Source organism: Capra hircus, chromosome 16 (genome assembly GCF_001704415.2).
Source record: "Capra hircus breed San Clemente chromosome 16, ASM170441v1, whole genome shotgun sequence".
NCBI classification, from domain to species: Eukaryota; Metazoa; Chordata; class Mammalia; order Artiodactyla; family Bovidae; genus Capra; species Capra hircus.
This window is the reverse complement of record NC_030823.1, coordinates 66,021,189-66,034,853: the sequence shown is the minus strand read 5'-3', so window position 1 is coordinate 66,034,853 and position 13,665 is coordinate 66,021,189. Positions and strand designations below refer to the sequence as shown.

The following is a 13,665-nucleotide window of genomic DNA, read 5'->3' as shown; positions in this document are numbered from 1 at the left end:
ATATTAAATCAGTGATTCATCCTAAACATCACTTCTTCACTAAAGCTATCTGATCTTTTCATTTTTTTCTCCACTTTGTTCCCATGTCACTTTCTTAGTCATTACAGCACTTACACAACCACATTTTATTCAGTTGAATTTTTTTTTTTAATTCCACTTGATTGAGCTTCTCAAGCATAGGAGTTTTGTTTTTCATTGTTTTAATTCCTTTACCTAATCTCAAGATAGGTGTCAGTAAAACTTTACTAAATACAATTCCCATAGGTTCTTAACAAATTTTAGAATTCAGTAAATTATTTGTGTTTAAAAATATATAAAATTATATGTGCTATGAAAGGACAGAATATTTCATTTGAACTACATTCAGTAAAATGATTATGAGATATATTACCAGTTAAACTTAATGGTTATTTTATATCAATTGAAAGCAAAATGATACTTAAGTCTCTTTGTATCATCTTATTTGGTCTTCATTTAAAAAGAACAATGGATGCAAAAACAGTTTCAGGTATTTACTTATTTAATTCAGCCAGCAATTTACTGCACACTACCTTATCTCTCACACAGGCAATACAAAGATGCATAATACATTTCTTTTACCCTCAGTGTTTTTATCTAATGAGTGATGAGAGGTCTGTACACAAATAGCTGTGCACAGTGTCACCTGTAACAGAATAGGGAAGGGTAATCCCAGCTTTGGTAAGAACAGAAACCTTAATGCATTGGATGCTATAATTGTTTTTCAGCTATGCAGTCAGAAGGGCCTGTGGAGCATGTTCCAGTTTTCGGAAGCACGAGTGGATCTGTCCGTTCTACCAGTCCTAATGTCCAGCCTTCTATCCCTCAGCCCATTTTAACTGTTCAGCAGCAAACACAGGCTACGGCTTTTGTGCAGCCTACTCAACAGAGTCATCCTCAGATTGAGCCTACAAATCAAGAACTATCCCCAAACATAGTGGAGGTGGTTCAGAGTTCGCCAGTTGAGCGGCCTTCTACTTCCACAGCAGTATTTGGCACTGGTAAGATTAATTTTAAAATGAAGTTAGAGTAGACTTGTGCATTTACAGTTTCTTGAGTATATTATATATCCTGAATATTCTTTGTACATACTTGTTTTCTGTCGGGTATTAAAGGAGATGACTGTATTCCTAACATCTTATTTTATGTTTACTGCTGAATTCTAATTTAGGTCACCGATTTTTGTCATTAAGATCTTTCTTCCTTTCCAATTATTTCATCACTGATTTTAAATGTGGTACAACCCATAACATGTTATATGTACAGCTGGCCCTTGAACAACACAGATTTGAACTGCATGGTCCACTTATATGTGGACTTTTTCAGTAGTGTGGTGTTTCAGAACACCATAGCAACTACACATCCTCAGTTACTTGGATCTGCAGATACAAAGAATGGCAAATTTGGAAGGACAGTGCCCCTCTCCCCTAAGTTGTTCAAGGGTCAGCTGTAACTCAGTACAAGTCCTGAGAACTAAAAGATACCTAAAAAAAGATCATGTAAGAATTATCAAATCTTAAACATATAAGGAAGTTTTTATTTTTCCAAGGAGTCTTGAGATTTATAAATTATAAGAAGGCCCTATATAACCTTTATGAGTAGCAATTCTATAGTAATACAGTCACAGTGATTTAGATGTATTACTGTAAATGTTGATTGGCTTTATTAACCAAAGGTTTGGTTGATAGTATGAAACCATTGATTCAGAACATAAATTTGTCTTCGTTTACAAAGACAAAAAAAATTTCTCTTTGTTTACACATAAAGTGGCAGGAACAGATTTTGTTGTTCTGTCCAAATAAATGTTTGCTGTGGTTTTTGTTTTTTAGTTAAATGATCAAGATGTTTTCAGATTAACTTTAAATTGAGCTGTTATGCTGTAATTCAAGATTTAAATTACATAATTTCACAGTTTCAGCTACCCCAAGTTCTTCTTTGCCAAAGCGTACACGTGAAGAGGAAGAAGACAGCACCATAGAAACATCAGACCAGATCTCTGATGATACAGTGGAAATGCCTCTTCCAAAGAAGCTGAAAAGTGTTACACCTGTAGGAACTGAGGTATGTAAAGGTCTTTCTGTTTATTTTTACTTCTACCAATAGAAACAAGATACTCTTTCAGTTACAACATTTTTAAGTGAATGGAGGTTTTAGGGGTCAAAATCCAGAAAATACTGCTGTTAGTAACAGTGTTTCCACTGACAGCCCTGGTAGTATTATGTAACATTGCCAGTACTGTTCTATATTCTTTTCATATGTTTTATTGAATTTCCAATTTCCATTTTAAAATCACAGTTATAGAAACATAGAATGAATTCCGTTTCAGTTTTTTTTTTAATTCAAAGAATAAGTTTATAGTCTCATGGGTGTTTTAAACTGGTATCTGCCATTTTTACCCTCTAGTTGACCAAAATGGTTTTCCTTCATTTTCTTTTGTTTAGGATAAGTTGTAATGAATTGTTCTCTTGCAAGCATTGAGACTACTAAATTCATTTCACTGGCATGTAGTTAGTTAATGTTCATTAACCTTATTTTGTATATACCAAAGAAGAATGTGATTGGTTATATTTTCATAAGTAAATATAAGTGAACATTTCTGATGTATTGTTTCATAAAATTACAGATTTGAGTTTTATTTTATCGGGAAACCTAGCTGAACAGGTGTTGCTTCATCTAGTGAGTTGATATGATTCACACACATTTATATGTCCTGATTCAGGAAGAAGTTATGGCAGAAGAAAGTACTGATGGAGAGGTAGAGACTCAAGTATACACCCAGGATTCTCAAGATTCCATTGGAGAAGTAAGTAAAAATACTGAAAATAAAGTTAACAAATGATTGCTTGAATGAAATGAGCTTTGACAAATTGAAATATTCTTTGGACTTCTGTTTTCAATATGCTTCTTTTATATTTAACAAAATATTAGAATTGCCAATACAATTTCTACTTTGTTTTACTTCTGATTATACCTGCCTGCTACATTTTATTAAAGAAATATGTTTCTTTATAGAAGGCACAAACTTTCTAAGCTAAGAGTTTGTCACAAGTAAAGATTATCCACTCTTATTTATTTGAAAGGACGAGCTGGTTGAGTCTTGCATTTATCCATAGTGCTCATTTATTGGTCCTCTGTTGCTCCCCTCTGTTGCCTCCCTTACTGAATTAACTGAAAGGAAATGCATTTGTATACATCTTCATCTTTTTAACTCTCATTGAGGCTTCTCCAGAAACAGCCTGACGAGTGGAAATGCATAGACTCTGAAGATACAAACTCTAGCTTTTGTTCATTACTTTACCACTTAGAAGCTGTATGACTATAAGCGAGATGTTAATTCTCTTTAAGCTTCAATTTTCTCATCTGTTGGAATACCTAAAATAGTCTTGTAGAGTACCTAAAATAGTACCTGCCATATATAAGGCACTCAGATTAATACTTTTCTCCCGTTCCTCTGCCCTATAAATTGAGAATTCATAATTTATAGCATGTGTGCACGCATGTGCATGTACTCAGTTGCTCAGTAGTATTCGACTCTTTTTCAACCCCATGGACTGTAGCCTCCAAGGCTCCTTTGTCCATGGAATTTTCCAGGCAAGAATACTGGAGTGGGTTACCATTTCCCTCTGCAGGGGATCTTCCCAACCTAGGGATCACACCTTTGACTCTGGCAACTCCTGCATCAACAGGCAGATTCTTTACCACTGTACCACCTGGGAAGTCAATTTGTAGTAATTTATTTGTAATGTTATAACATTAGTTAACATATTTCATTATTATATGCCAAGTGTAGTTAAAATATTTGCATTTATTAAATAATTTAATCCTCATAATAGATCTGGTCACAACCCTGTTTTATAGGTGAAGAAATCAATGCCTAGCTGAGTCATGTACCCAAGTTCTCATAGCGTTGGAGCTAGAATTTAATCTCAGATTGTCTGTTTTTCATTTGTCTTGTTAAGCTTGAAACAATACTTTCTCTCTGGGTAAAGTTTTAGGATCACTTTATTCTAAAATTATTTTATCTGTATAAAATAAAGAAATTGTTTCAGGCTAATCACAAGTAACCACAGATTGCAGGTAAATACTAGTTTCAGTCAGTTCAGTTCAGTTCAGTTGCTCAGTCATGTCCGACTCTGCGACCCCATGAATCGCAGCACGCCAGCCCTCCCTGTCCATCACCAACTCCCGGAGTTCACTCAGACTCACGTCCGTCGAGTCAATGATGCCATCCAGCCATCTCATCCTCTGTCGTCCCCTTCTCCTCCTGCCCCCAGTCCCTCCCAGCATCAGGGTCTTTTCCACTGAGTCAACTCTTCGCATGAGGTAGCCAAAGTACTGGAGTTTCAGCTTTACCATCAGTCCTTCCAAAGAAATCCCAGGGCTGATCTCCTTCAGAATGGACTGGTTGGATCTCCTTGCAGTCCAAGGGACTCTCAAGAGTCTTCTCCAACACCACAGTTCAAAAGCATCAGTTCTTCGGCTCTCAGCCTTCTTCACAGTCCAACTTTCACATCCACACATGACCACTGGAAAAACCATAGCCTTGACTAGACGGACCTTAGTCGGCAAAGTAATGTTTCTGCTTTTGAATATGCTGTCTAGGTTGGTCACAACTCTTCTTCCAAGGAGTAAGCGTCTTTTAATTTCATGGCTGCAATCACCATCTGCAGTGATTTTGGAGCCCCTAGAAATAAAGTCTGACACTGTTTCCACTGTTTGCCCATCTATTTCCCATGAAGTGATGGGACCAGATGCCATGATCTTCGTTTTCTGAATGTTGAGCTTGAAGCCAACTTTTTCACTCTCCTCTTTCACTTTCATCAAGAGGCTTTTTAGTTCCTCTTCACGTTCTGCCATAAGGGTGATGTCATCTGCATATCTGAGGTTATTGATATTTCTCCCGGCAGTCTTGATTCCTGCTTCTGTTTCTTCCAGTCCAGAGTTTCTCATGATGTACTCTGCATAGAAGTTAAATAAGCAGGGTGACAATATACAGCCTTGACGTACTCCTTTTCCTATTTGGAACCAGTCTGTTGTTCCATGTCCAGTTCTGACTGTTGCTTCCTGACCTGCATATAGATTTCTCAAGAGGCAGGTCAGGTGGTCTGGTATTCCCATCTCTTGAAGAATTTTCCACAGTTTATTGTGATCCACACAGTCAAAGGCTTTGGAATAGTCAATAAAGCAGAAATAGATGTTTTTCTGGAACTCTCTTGCTTTTTCCATGATCCAGCGGATGTTGGCAATTTGATCTCTTGTTCCTCTGCCTTTTCGAAAACCAGCTTGAACATCTGGAAGTTCACAGTTCACGTATTGTTGAAGCCTGGCTTGGAGAATTTTGAGCATCACTTTACTAGTATGTGGGATGAGTGCAATTGTGCACCAGTTTCATAGATGCCTTAATTTTCTAATGTAATTTTTTCAGATTTCCTTGACTATAAACAGAAAATTAAACCTCCAGGATGAATAAATGGCATCAGTTTCATGTATCTCTCAGAGAGGGTTGTACCTGAAGAGCATAACAATTTTGAAATAAGATGTGAATTTTGGTGTTATTGCCAGACTTGGTTAAATTATACTAAAATATTTTGTACAAAGCATTTACTTTTGAGATTGACAAAATTGTCTGTGACTCAGAAGTGCCATTGGACTGCATTCTGCCTTCTAGCGCTGTCTACTCTGTGTGAATATGTGGCAGTTCATTTTTCTAATTTTCTGACAGTGAAGCAGATGTTCTTTGTAAGTGTTGTTTTTCTTGAAATAAGCATGTCAGTTTGAGTTACATTTTTAATTATACCATGACTTACTCATTTTTTCCATTACAGTAAACATAATCTTTATGAATGATTTAGTTCATAAGGCATTGTTTCTGCCTTGTATACCAGAAGATTTTGGAACTCCCTGGTGATTCAGTGGTTAATGCTCTGTGCTTCTACTGTAGAGGGTGTGGATTCTATCCCTGGTCAGAGAACTAAGGTTCCACATGCCACGTGCCACAGCCCCCCTTCCCCCCCGCCAAAAAAAACAGATTTCGCTGAGTACTGAACTAAAAAGTAAACAGTTTTTTGTAAGAAATATCAAAAATAAATTATGGTTTATTTCAGTAGCTAAAAATATGAAATTTTTAGAGTAAGGAAATACTGGTATATCTTTAATGTGGTTTGAAGACTTAAGACAGGGTGTTTAGAAAGGGGGAGAAGTGTTTGTAAAAAGATAGTTGTAATAGTTTGTCTTATTTAGTGTGTTTTACAGATGGTTTCTGGTTTGGGGAACATTTTTTATCTTTTTTTTATTATATGTTGCAGTTCCATGGATATTCTTTATCAGGCTTTGGTTTGCACTGTTAACTCACTGTGTTGGCTGTTGAGCACTTGAAATGCAACAAGCCCAAAGTGAGATATTCTTAAATATGAAATATACATTGGATTTTGTAGATGAATTACAAATTTTAAAAGATAAGATGAATAATTCTTACATTGATTCCATGCTGAAATGATTTTTGGTTATATTAAGATTGTTATTAAAAATTGATTTCACTTTTTTTATGTGACTGCTAAAAAACTATAAATTATACATGTGAAATGTATTGTGGCTCACATTAAATTTCTGATGGACAACATTCATCTACAGTACCACCCTGGTACCTTTGACACATACACGTGTCTGTGTGTGTGTGTGTGTGTGTGTGTGTGTGTGTGTGTGTGGTCTGTCTTTTTTATTAAAGTATTACAAGTTGGATTTAGAATAATTTTTCTATATTTAGATAGTAAAGAGACCCAAAACATTTATTTTTAATTAATTCTGCTTTTGAAAACATTTTTTAAAATAAAATTCTCATAGCCCATTAGTATTCTTTAGCCTTTACTTATATCTACAGTATGTCACTGATAGTTTTAAGTATAATTGACTATTATTTATTCATTTATTTTTTTTACTTTTAAAGGGAGTCACCCAGGGAGATTATACACCAATGGAAGACAGTGAAGAAACCTCTCAATCTCTACAAATAGACCTTGGGCCTCTTCAGTCAGATCAACAAACAGCTTCATCCCAAGATGGTCAGGGCAAAGGAGATGATGTCATTGTAATTGACAGTGATGATGAAGAGGAGGAGGAGGATGAAAATGATGGGGAACATGAGGTGAATTTGATTTGAAATCATTTATTGTTTTAAACTGAAATTCTGATTCCCTGTCACTTTAAGTAAATTGTTTTGCTTTTCTTTTATCCTGATTAGTTCTGAACTTAACATTTGGTAGTGAAATTTGCATGGAGCAAGTGATGGAAAATCTCATTTGTTTTAATGATTACTAAGTCCTTTAGGATTTGTTAGATTAATTAATCTTAAATCTCACTGATAAGTGACTAGATTTAACTGTAAGCACTATGGTTCTGAAAATAAAAGGATTGTTTTTTATTTTGTGGAACCCTCATAGTTCTTTTCAAAAGAAATTGAAGTGTGAAGATAATTATTTTTTAAGTGAAACTTTGCATTTTGTTTTGGGTGTTAGTTCAGTATCGACACCTTCTCCTTTTTTGATTCTTTTATTAATCAAGTTAGGTATTTAAAGCTCATAGTACAATGTCACTATTTTCTCATTCAATGCCACATTTTAAATTTAGAATCATAGTGGACCACTTGACAGTCATTTGAAACCTAGAAGTTTTTATCTTTAAATTGATCTCATACGGACTGTTGGAACTCGGAGTTGACCATTAACAGTACTAATTCCAGTAAGCATCACAGTTTTGCTTCTTGATGCCACTGAAGACTGAATTTCATATAACTTTCAGGACAGCTCCTGTATCCTCATCAATGTGGTGTCACTTAAATTTCTAATCATGGTATCAAGATACTGTAGAACATGTATACCATATCCTGTACCTTTATTTATACTTGGGATTTTTTGCAAGGATTATGAAGAAGATGAAGACGATGACGATGATGATGAAGACGACACAGGGATGGGAGATGAGGGTGAGGACAGTAACGAAGGCACTGGTAGTGCAGACGGCAATGACGGATACGAGGCTGATGATGCTGAGGTAACGGCTACAGTTTGGACCGTCATTTTCTTCAGGAACTTGCTTGCTACTTTCCAAGAGTATAAAAGTCCTGTATTCTCAGAACACTACAACTTTTCATGTCTTTGGATTTTCTGTTTGTTTCTATTGTCGTTTGGTTAATTATTGAAGATAAAATCACTTGATTTATTTGCATTTAGCATTCATATTTTGTTTTCAGGGTGGTGACGGGACTGATCCAGGTACAGAAACAGAAGAAAGTATGGGTGGAGGTGAAAGTAATCAGAGAGCAGCTGATTCTCAAAACAGTGGTGAGATTCTGTTTAGTTTTCCTTTTGTTGTTTTTGTCTCTTTTTAATTGAACACTTAATATTTTACTTAATTCAATATTTTAGCTAACATTTTCTAAACTAAGATTATGCTTAATTATCACATAGGTAGTAAAACTTAGTAAACTGGGAAGGAAAAGATTGGCTCTTGTTCCTGCTTTGTCATATTATTCTCATAAAAGTGTTGTGTTTATATCTAAATGTAGTCATTATACTATTTTTTTCTACCTCATTGGAATACTGTGAGATTCAGACTTTTTACATCTATAAAGTATTATAAATGCCATGTGTTGCTTCTGCTCATAAGTGTAAAATTAAATCAAGGACTTCTAATAATAGTAATAGCAGTTCACAACCAGGAGAGGTCAGTCTAATCAAGCTGCATGTTTCAAGATTGGTGGGTATCAGTTTTAAAATATTGTCCAGTTTTCCAATGAATAAGAGACTTTTTCATCAATAGAGCGTGCCTTTTGTTAATTCTTGAAAAGATCAGTCCTGGCAATCAGCTAAAATATTATAGGCAGTAAAGTATAGAATCCATAGAAAATAGTTTTCTTTTAGAATCATTTTTAAATGTTTTTTGAAGACTCTGTGATCATCTGGTTTTGATATTCTGGTTTTAACATAATACTGAGCCAAAATCAGTAGTAATATAATTTTAAAAACCTTATATATGTAGACTAGTGGGAAAACAGAATATATGAGTTTTTGTGGAGGCCTGTGTATAAAAATGTAAATTGTATTCTCATTTGAATTAAGGAAAGGCAGGCAGTCTTTTCAACTTTTAAATTTTTTAAGAGAATGAATATTGAAGTATATAATGAAGAATAGTATTGCTTTTTAAGGGAGCTAAGGAGATTAATTGTAATAATTTACATCTTTAAAGCATTTATGGATTTAAGAAATATCTTTTTTGTGTCACATAATTGGGTTATAGAGGGAAAGTTTTTGCCTAATAGTATCACTGAAAGCTAAGTCGTGTGAGCGTGAGTGTTCATAGCCTTTTTTCCTCGATACAAAACATGACAGATGCTCATTGATTACTTGTCGGGGAAATTCTTAGAATAAGCTTACCAGGTTTTAAGTACCAGTGAAGAATCTGAAAATCAAGAGGCAAAGTGATATAACCAGGGTAAGTGTTAAAAGGTATTGAGTGTGAAAATGTTTATCTTGTGTTAAGCTAAATGCTTTCTGTCCATTATTTGAAATCTTCAGAAAAATGTTTCTTGTGAGTTATATTTTTGTTTCATGAACCAGCCAAAGAAATAGAAGGAACTTGCTTAAGGCAGTACAGCTGTTAATTGCGTACCTGTTATCTCTGGGTCTGCCACACCTCACTGTTTTTTTATGAAAATATTAGGTGAACATTCATAGTGGTAAGATTTATAGTTTTAGCGATTGTCCAGGTTACCTTATTGTAAACTTAATAGTTCACAATAAACTTCTCTTTTCCTATAGGCGAAGGAAATACTGGTACTGCAGAGTCCTCTTTTTCCCAGGAGATATCTAGAGAACAGCAGCCATCATCAGCATCTGAAAGACAGACCCCCCGAGCCCCTCAGTCACCAAGACGCCCACCACACCCGCTTCCCCCAAGACTGACCATTCATGCTCCACCTCAGGAGCTGGGACCACCAGTTCAGGTATTTAAAGTACTAGTCGTTCTGAACATTTTATTTTGAAAAATGTTGGTTTTTTCTCCCTTTCTTTCCATTAGCTATTACTTTGTTTTTCCCCAGGAATTAAGTGAACTTTTTAATGTTTTGGTACATTTTTATAAAATTTTTGAGCTGAAACTAATCTCTGAATTATTTTCCCTGAAATATGACAGACGTGGACTTTGGAAAAGCAAGGCTTGCTAAAGTTGTGTATAAGCTGAAATGATTATACTCAGAGAAAATAAGGGTCTGCTGTTTCTACAGGTTAAAAAAGAAATTTTTCTTGGATTTTAATTAAATATATTTCAGCAGCTGACTCATTTGTTTTAAAGGTTTCTGTCTCCAAGGTGCATGAGTTCTTTTTAAAAGAAATTTCTGTTCTTAACAGATCTTTTTTCTTCTTATTTTTTGGAATCACACATATTAATACCCACTGTTCAAGTTCATGATAGTGTGCACAACCCTTTACATGAGACACTCTTTGCAGTAGGATTGGACATCTCTATCAGCAGCTCTTGAAGAAACAGCTGGAAAAGTACAAAGGATCTATTAATCATGTAGCTTGAGTCTTACTTTGTAGTGTACTGAACACTGTCAAGGGTAGATTTCACCGAAATACCACTGGTGGAGATAAATTTTCTCATTCTCTTAAAATATGAAGTCTTAGAGGATTGTTTATGAATCCTGCAAATGTCACTTTACAAAATAAACTTCTTTAATACTGGTACAAGATTAGTAGCAGTTTAAGAAAGGTTCTAATGGTTACATTAATCTGCTAACGTTTCAGTTATTTATTACCAGCCTGATAAGCTGTATCTGTTAGCGTTTGGTGTTTCTTTCATTGCCTGATTCCTTAAATGAAATTCCTTTCTTGACACAGAGAATTCAGATGACTCGAAGGCAGTCTGTAGGACGTGGGCTTCAGCTGACTCCAGGAATAGGTGGCATGGCAAGTACCTCCCTCTCATGTGAAAGTGGTTTATTTGTTCAGCAGTTATTTGTCTTGTCCATACGGATGTTCCTGTCGTGCCTGCTGAGTACTTGTTTTCTGTCTTTTTTAGCAGCAGCATTTTTTTGATGATGAAGATAGAACAGTTCCAAGTACCCCAACTCTTGTGGTGCCACATCGTACTGATGGATTTGCTGAAGCGATTCAGTAAGTTAATGAGATAGAACCATAGTTTGTGACTAATCAAACTCTTTCCCTCTTAACTTGATTACATTTGATGGATACATTATTTGTTAAGTTCTGTGCTGGGTACTAAGCACTTGAGAGTAGAAGGGTTGAGGATGTAGTGTTTGAGAAAATCATATCGAAATGAATGAAATACAGTTGCTTCCATCAGGAATTTAAAATTTAAAGGCAGTATAACAGTGGTTAAGAGCATGGGCTTTAGAGTTAGAATGCCTGGCTTTGAAACCTAGTTGTACTGCATACTTACTATATCAAGTTCTGTGTAGTCTCTGTACCTGAGTATCTTCATTTTATTAATGAGAATAACACAGTATTTCTTACCTCATAAATTGTTAGAATTAAATGAATTTATGTTACCATATTTATATAATATCACCTGCACATAGTAAATGCTTTATGTCAGATGTTGGTGAAAGTGTTAATAATTATAGTCATCATAATGGATAATACTGTTGTGTAAGCTAAGCTTATGCACAACTAATGATAATCTTAACACTCTAGAATAGAAAAATGAGCAAGAAGCTTTGTTTATAAAAATGAAGGAGTGATTTTTATCAACACATAGGAAAAAGAATCAGAGGACTTAATGGGGACAGCATTAAATTGAGTCTTGAAAAAAAAAATGCCTGAAGCTTACTGAGCATTCCCATGAATCAGTATTTTAATCTTCATAACTGTGAGACTGTGAGACCACGATCACACCATTGTTATTGGGTCTTTAAGATCTTTTTTTGTATAGTTCCGTGTATTCTTCTGTGATCACTCACCTAGAGCCAGACATCCAGGATGAGAAGTCCAGAGGGCCTTAGGAAGCATCACTACGAACAAAGCTAGTGGAGGTGAAGGAATTCCAGTAGAGCTATTTCAAATCCTAAAAGATGATGCTGTGAAAGTGCTGCATTCAATATGCCAGCAAATTTAGAAATCTCAGTAGTCACCACAGGCCTGGAAAAGTACAGCTTTCATTCCAATCCCAAAGAAAGGCAATGCCAAAGAATGCTCAAACTACCACACAACTACACTCATCTCACATGCTTGCAAAGGCAATGACACCCCACTCCAGTACTCTTGCCTGGAAAATCCCATGGACAGAGGAGCCTGGTCGGCTGCAGTCCATAGGGTCATGAAGAGTTGGACACGACTGAGCGACTTCACTTTCTCATGCATTGGAGAAGGAAATGGCGGCCCACTCCAGCGTTCTTGCCTGGAGAATCCCAGGGCCGGGGGAGCCTGGTGGGCTGCCGTCTATGGGGTTGCACAGTCGGACAAAACTGAAGCAACTTAGCAGCAGCAGCAGCACACGTTTGCAAAGTAATGCTCAAAATTCTCCAAGCCAGGCTTCAACAGTACGTGAACTGAGAACTTCCAGATGTTGAAGCTGGATTTAGAAAAGACAGAGGAACTAGAGATCAAATTGCCATCATCTATTGGATCATAGAAAAAGAAAGAGATTCCAGAAAAACTTTATTTCTGCTTTATTGATTACACCAAAGCCTTTGACTGTGTGAATCACAACACACTATGGAAAATTCTTAAAAGAGATGGGAATACCAGACCACCTGACCTGCCTTCTGAGAAATCTGTATACAGGTCAAGAAGCAATAGTTAGAACTGGACATGGAACAGCAGACTGGTTCCGAATTGGGAAAGGAGTACATCAAGGCTGTACATCACCCTGTTTACTTAATTTATATGCATAGTACATCATGCAAAATGCCAGGCTGGGTGAAGCACAAGCTGGAATCAAGATTGCCAGGAGAAATATCAATAACCTCAGATATGCAGATGACACCACCTTCATGGCAGAAAGTGAAGAACTAAAGATTCTCTTGATGAAAGTAAAGAGAGTAAGAAAGCTGACTCAAAACTCAACTTTCAGAAAACTAAGATCATGGCATCCAGTCCCATTACTTTATGGCAAATAGATGGGGAAACAATGGAAACAGTGACAGACTATATTTTGGGGCTCCGAAATCACTGCAGATAGTGACTACAGCCATGAAATTTTAAAATGCTTACTCTTTGTAAGAAAAGCTATGACCAGCCTAGACAGCATATTAAAAAGCACATTACTTTGCCAACAAAGGTCCGTCTAGTCAAAGCTATGGTTTTTCCAGTAGTCATGTATGGATGTGAGAGTTGGACCATAAAGAAAGCTGAGCGCTGAAAAACTGATGCTTTTGAACTGTGGTGTTAGAAAAGATTCTTAAGAGACCCTTGGACAGCAAGATCAAAGCAGTCAATCCTAAAGGAAATCAGTCCTGAATCTTCATTGGAATACTTTGGTATTGAAGTATAGTCCAATACTACCAGTACTCCAATACTTTGGCCACCTGATGTGAAGAACTGTTCAAACTGTTTTCCTACTTTCTTATTGTTTATTCTTCCTTCTTCCTGTTTTCTTTCCATCATTGCAGTTCAAGCAAGGTAACTTTAAAGG

The 13,665-nt window shown here is 36.0% G+C and overlaps 1 protein-coding gene across 1 annotated transcript in view; it reads left to right on the top strand.

Annotated features, from left to right (window-relative positions):
* TPR (translocated promoter region, nuclear basket protein) overlaps positions 1-13,665 on the top strand; it is a 62,125-nt gene that overhangs the window by 40,239 nt on the left and 8,221 nt on the right. The window contains exons 38-46 of the mRNA XM_005690979.3: positions 747-1,019; positions 1,931-2,079; positions 2,738-2,821; positions 6,962-7,159; positions 7,933-8,064; positions 8,264-8,354; positions 9,831-10,015; positions 10,911-10,979; positions 11,092-11,186. Of these exons, the coding sequence (XP_005691036.2) occupies positions 747-1,019; positions 1,931-2,079; positions 2,738-2,821; positions 6,962-7,159; positions 7,933-8,064; positions 8,264-8,354; positions 9,831-10,015; positions 10,911-10,979; positions 11,092-11,186 (1,276 nt within the window). The remainder of the gene's footprint in view (positions 1-746; positions 1,020-1,930; positions 2,080-2,737; positions 2,822-6,961; positions 7,160-7,932; positions 8,065-8,263; positions 8,355-9,830; positions 10,016-10,910; positions 10,980-11,091; positions 11,187-13,665) is intronic.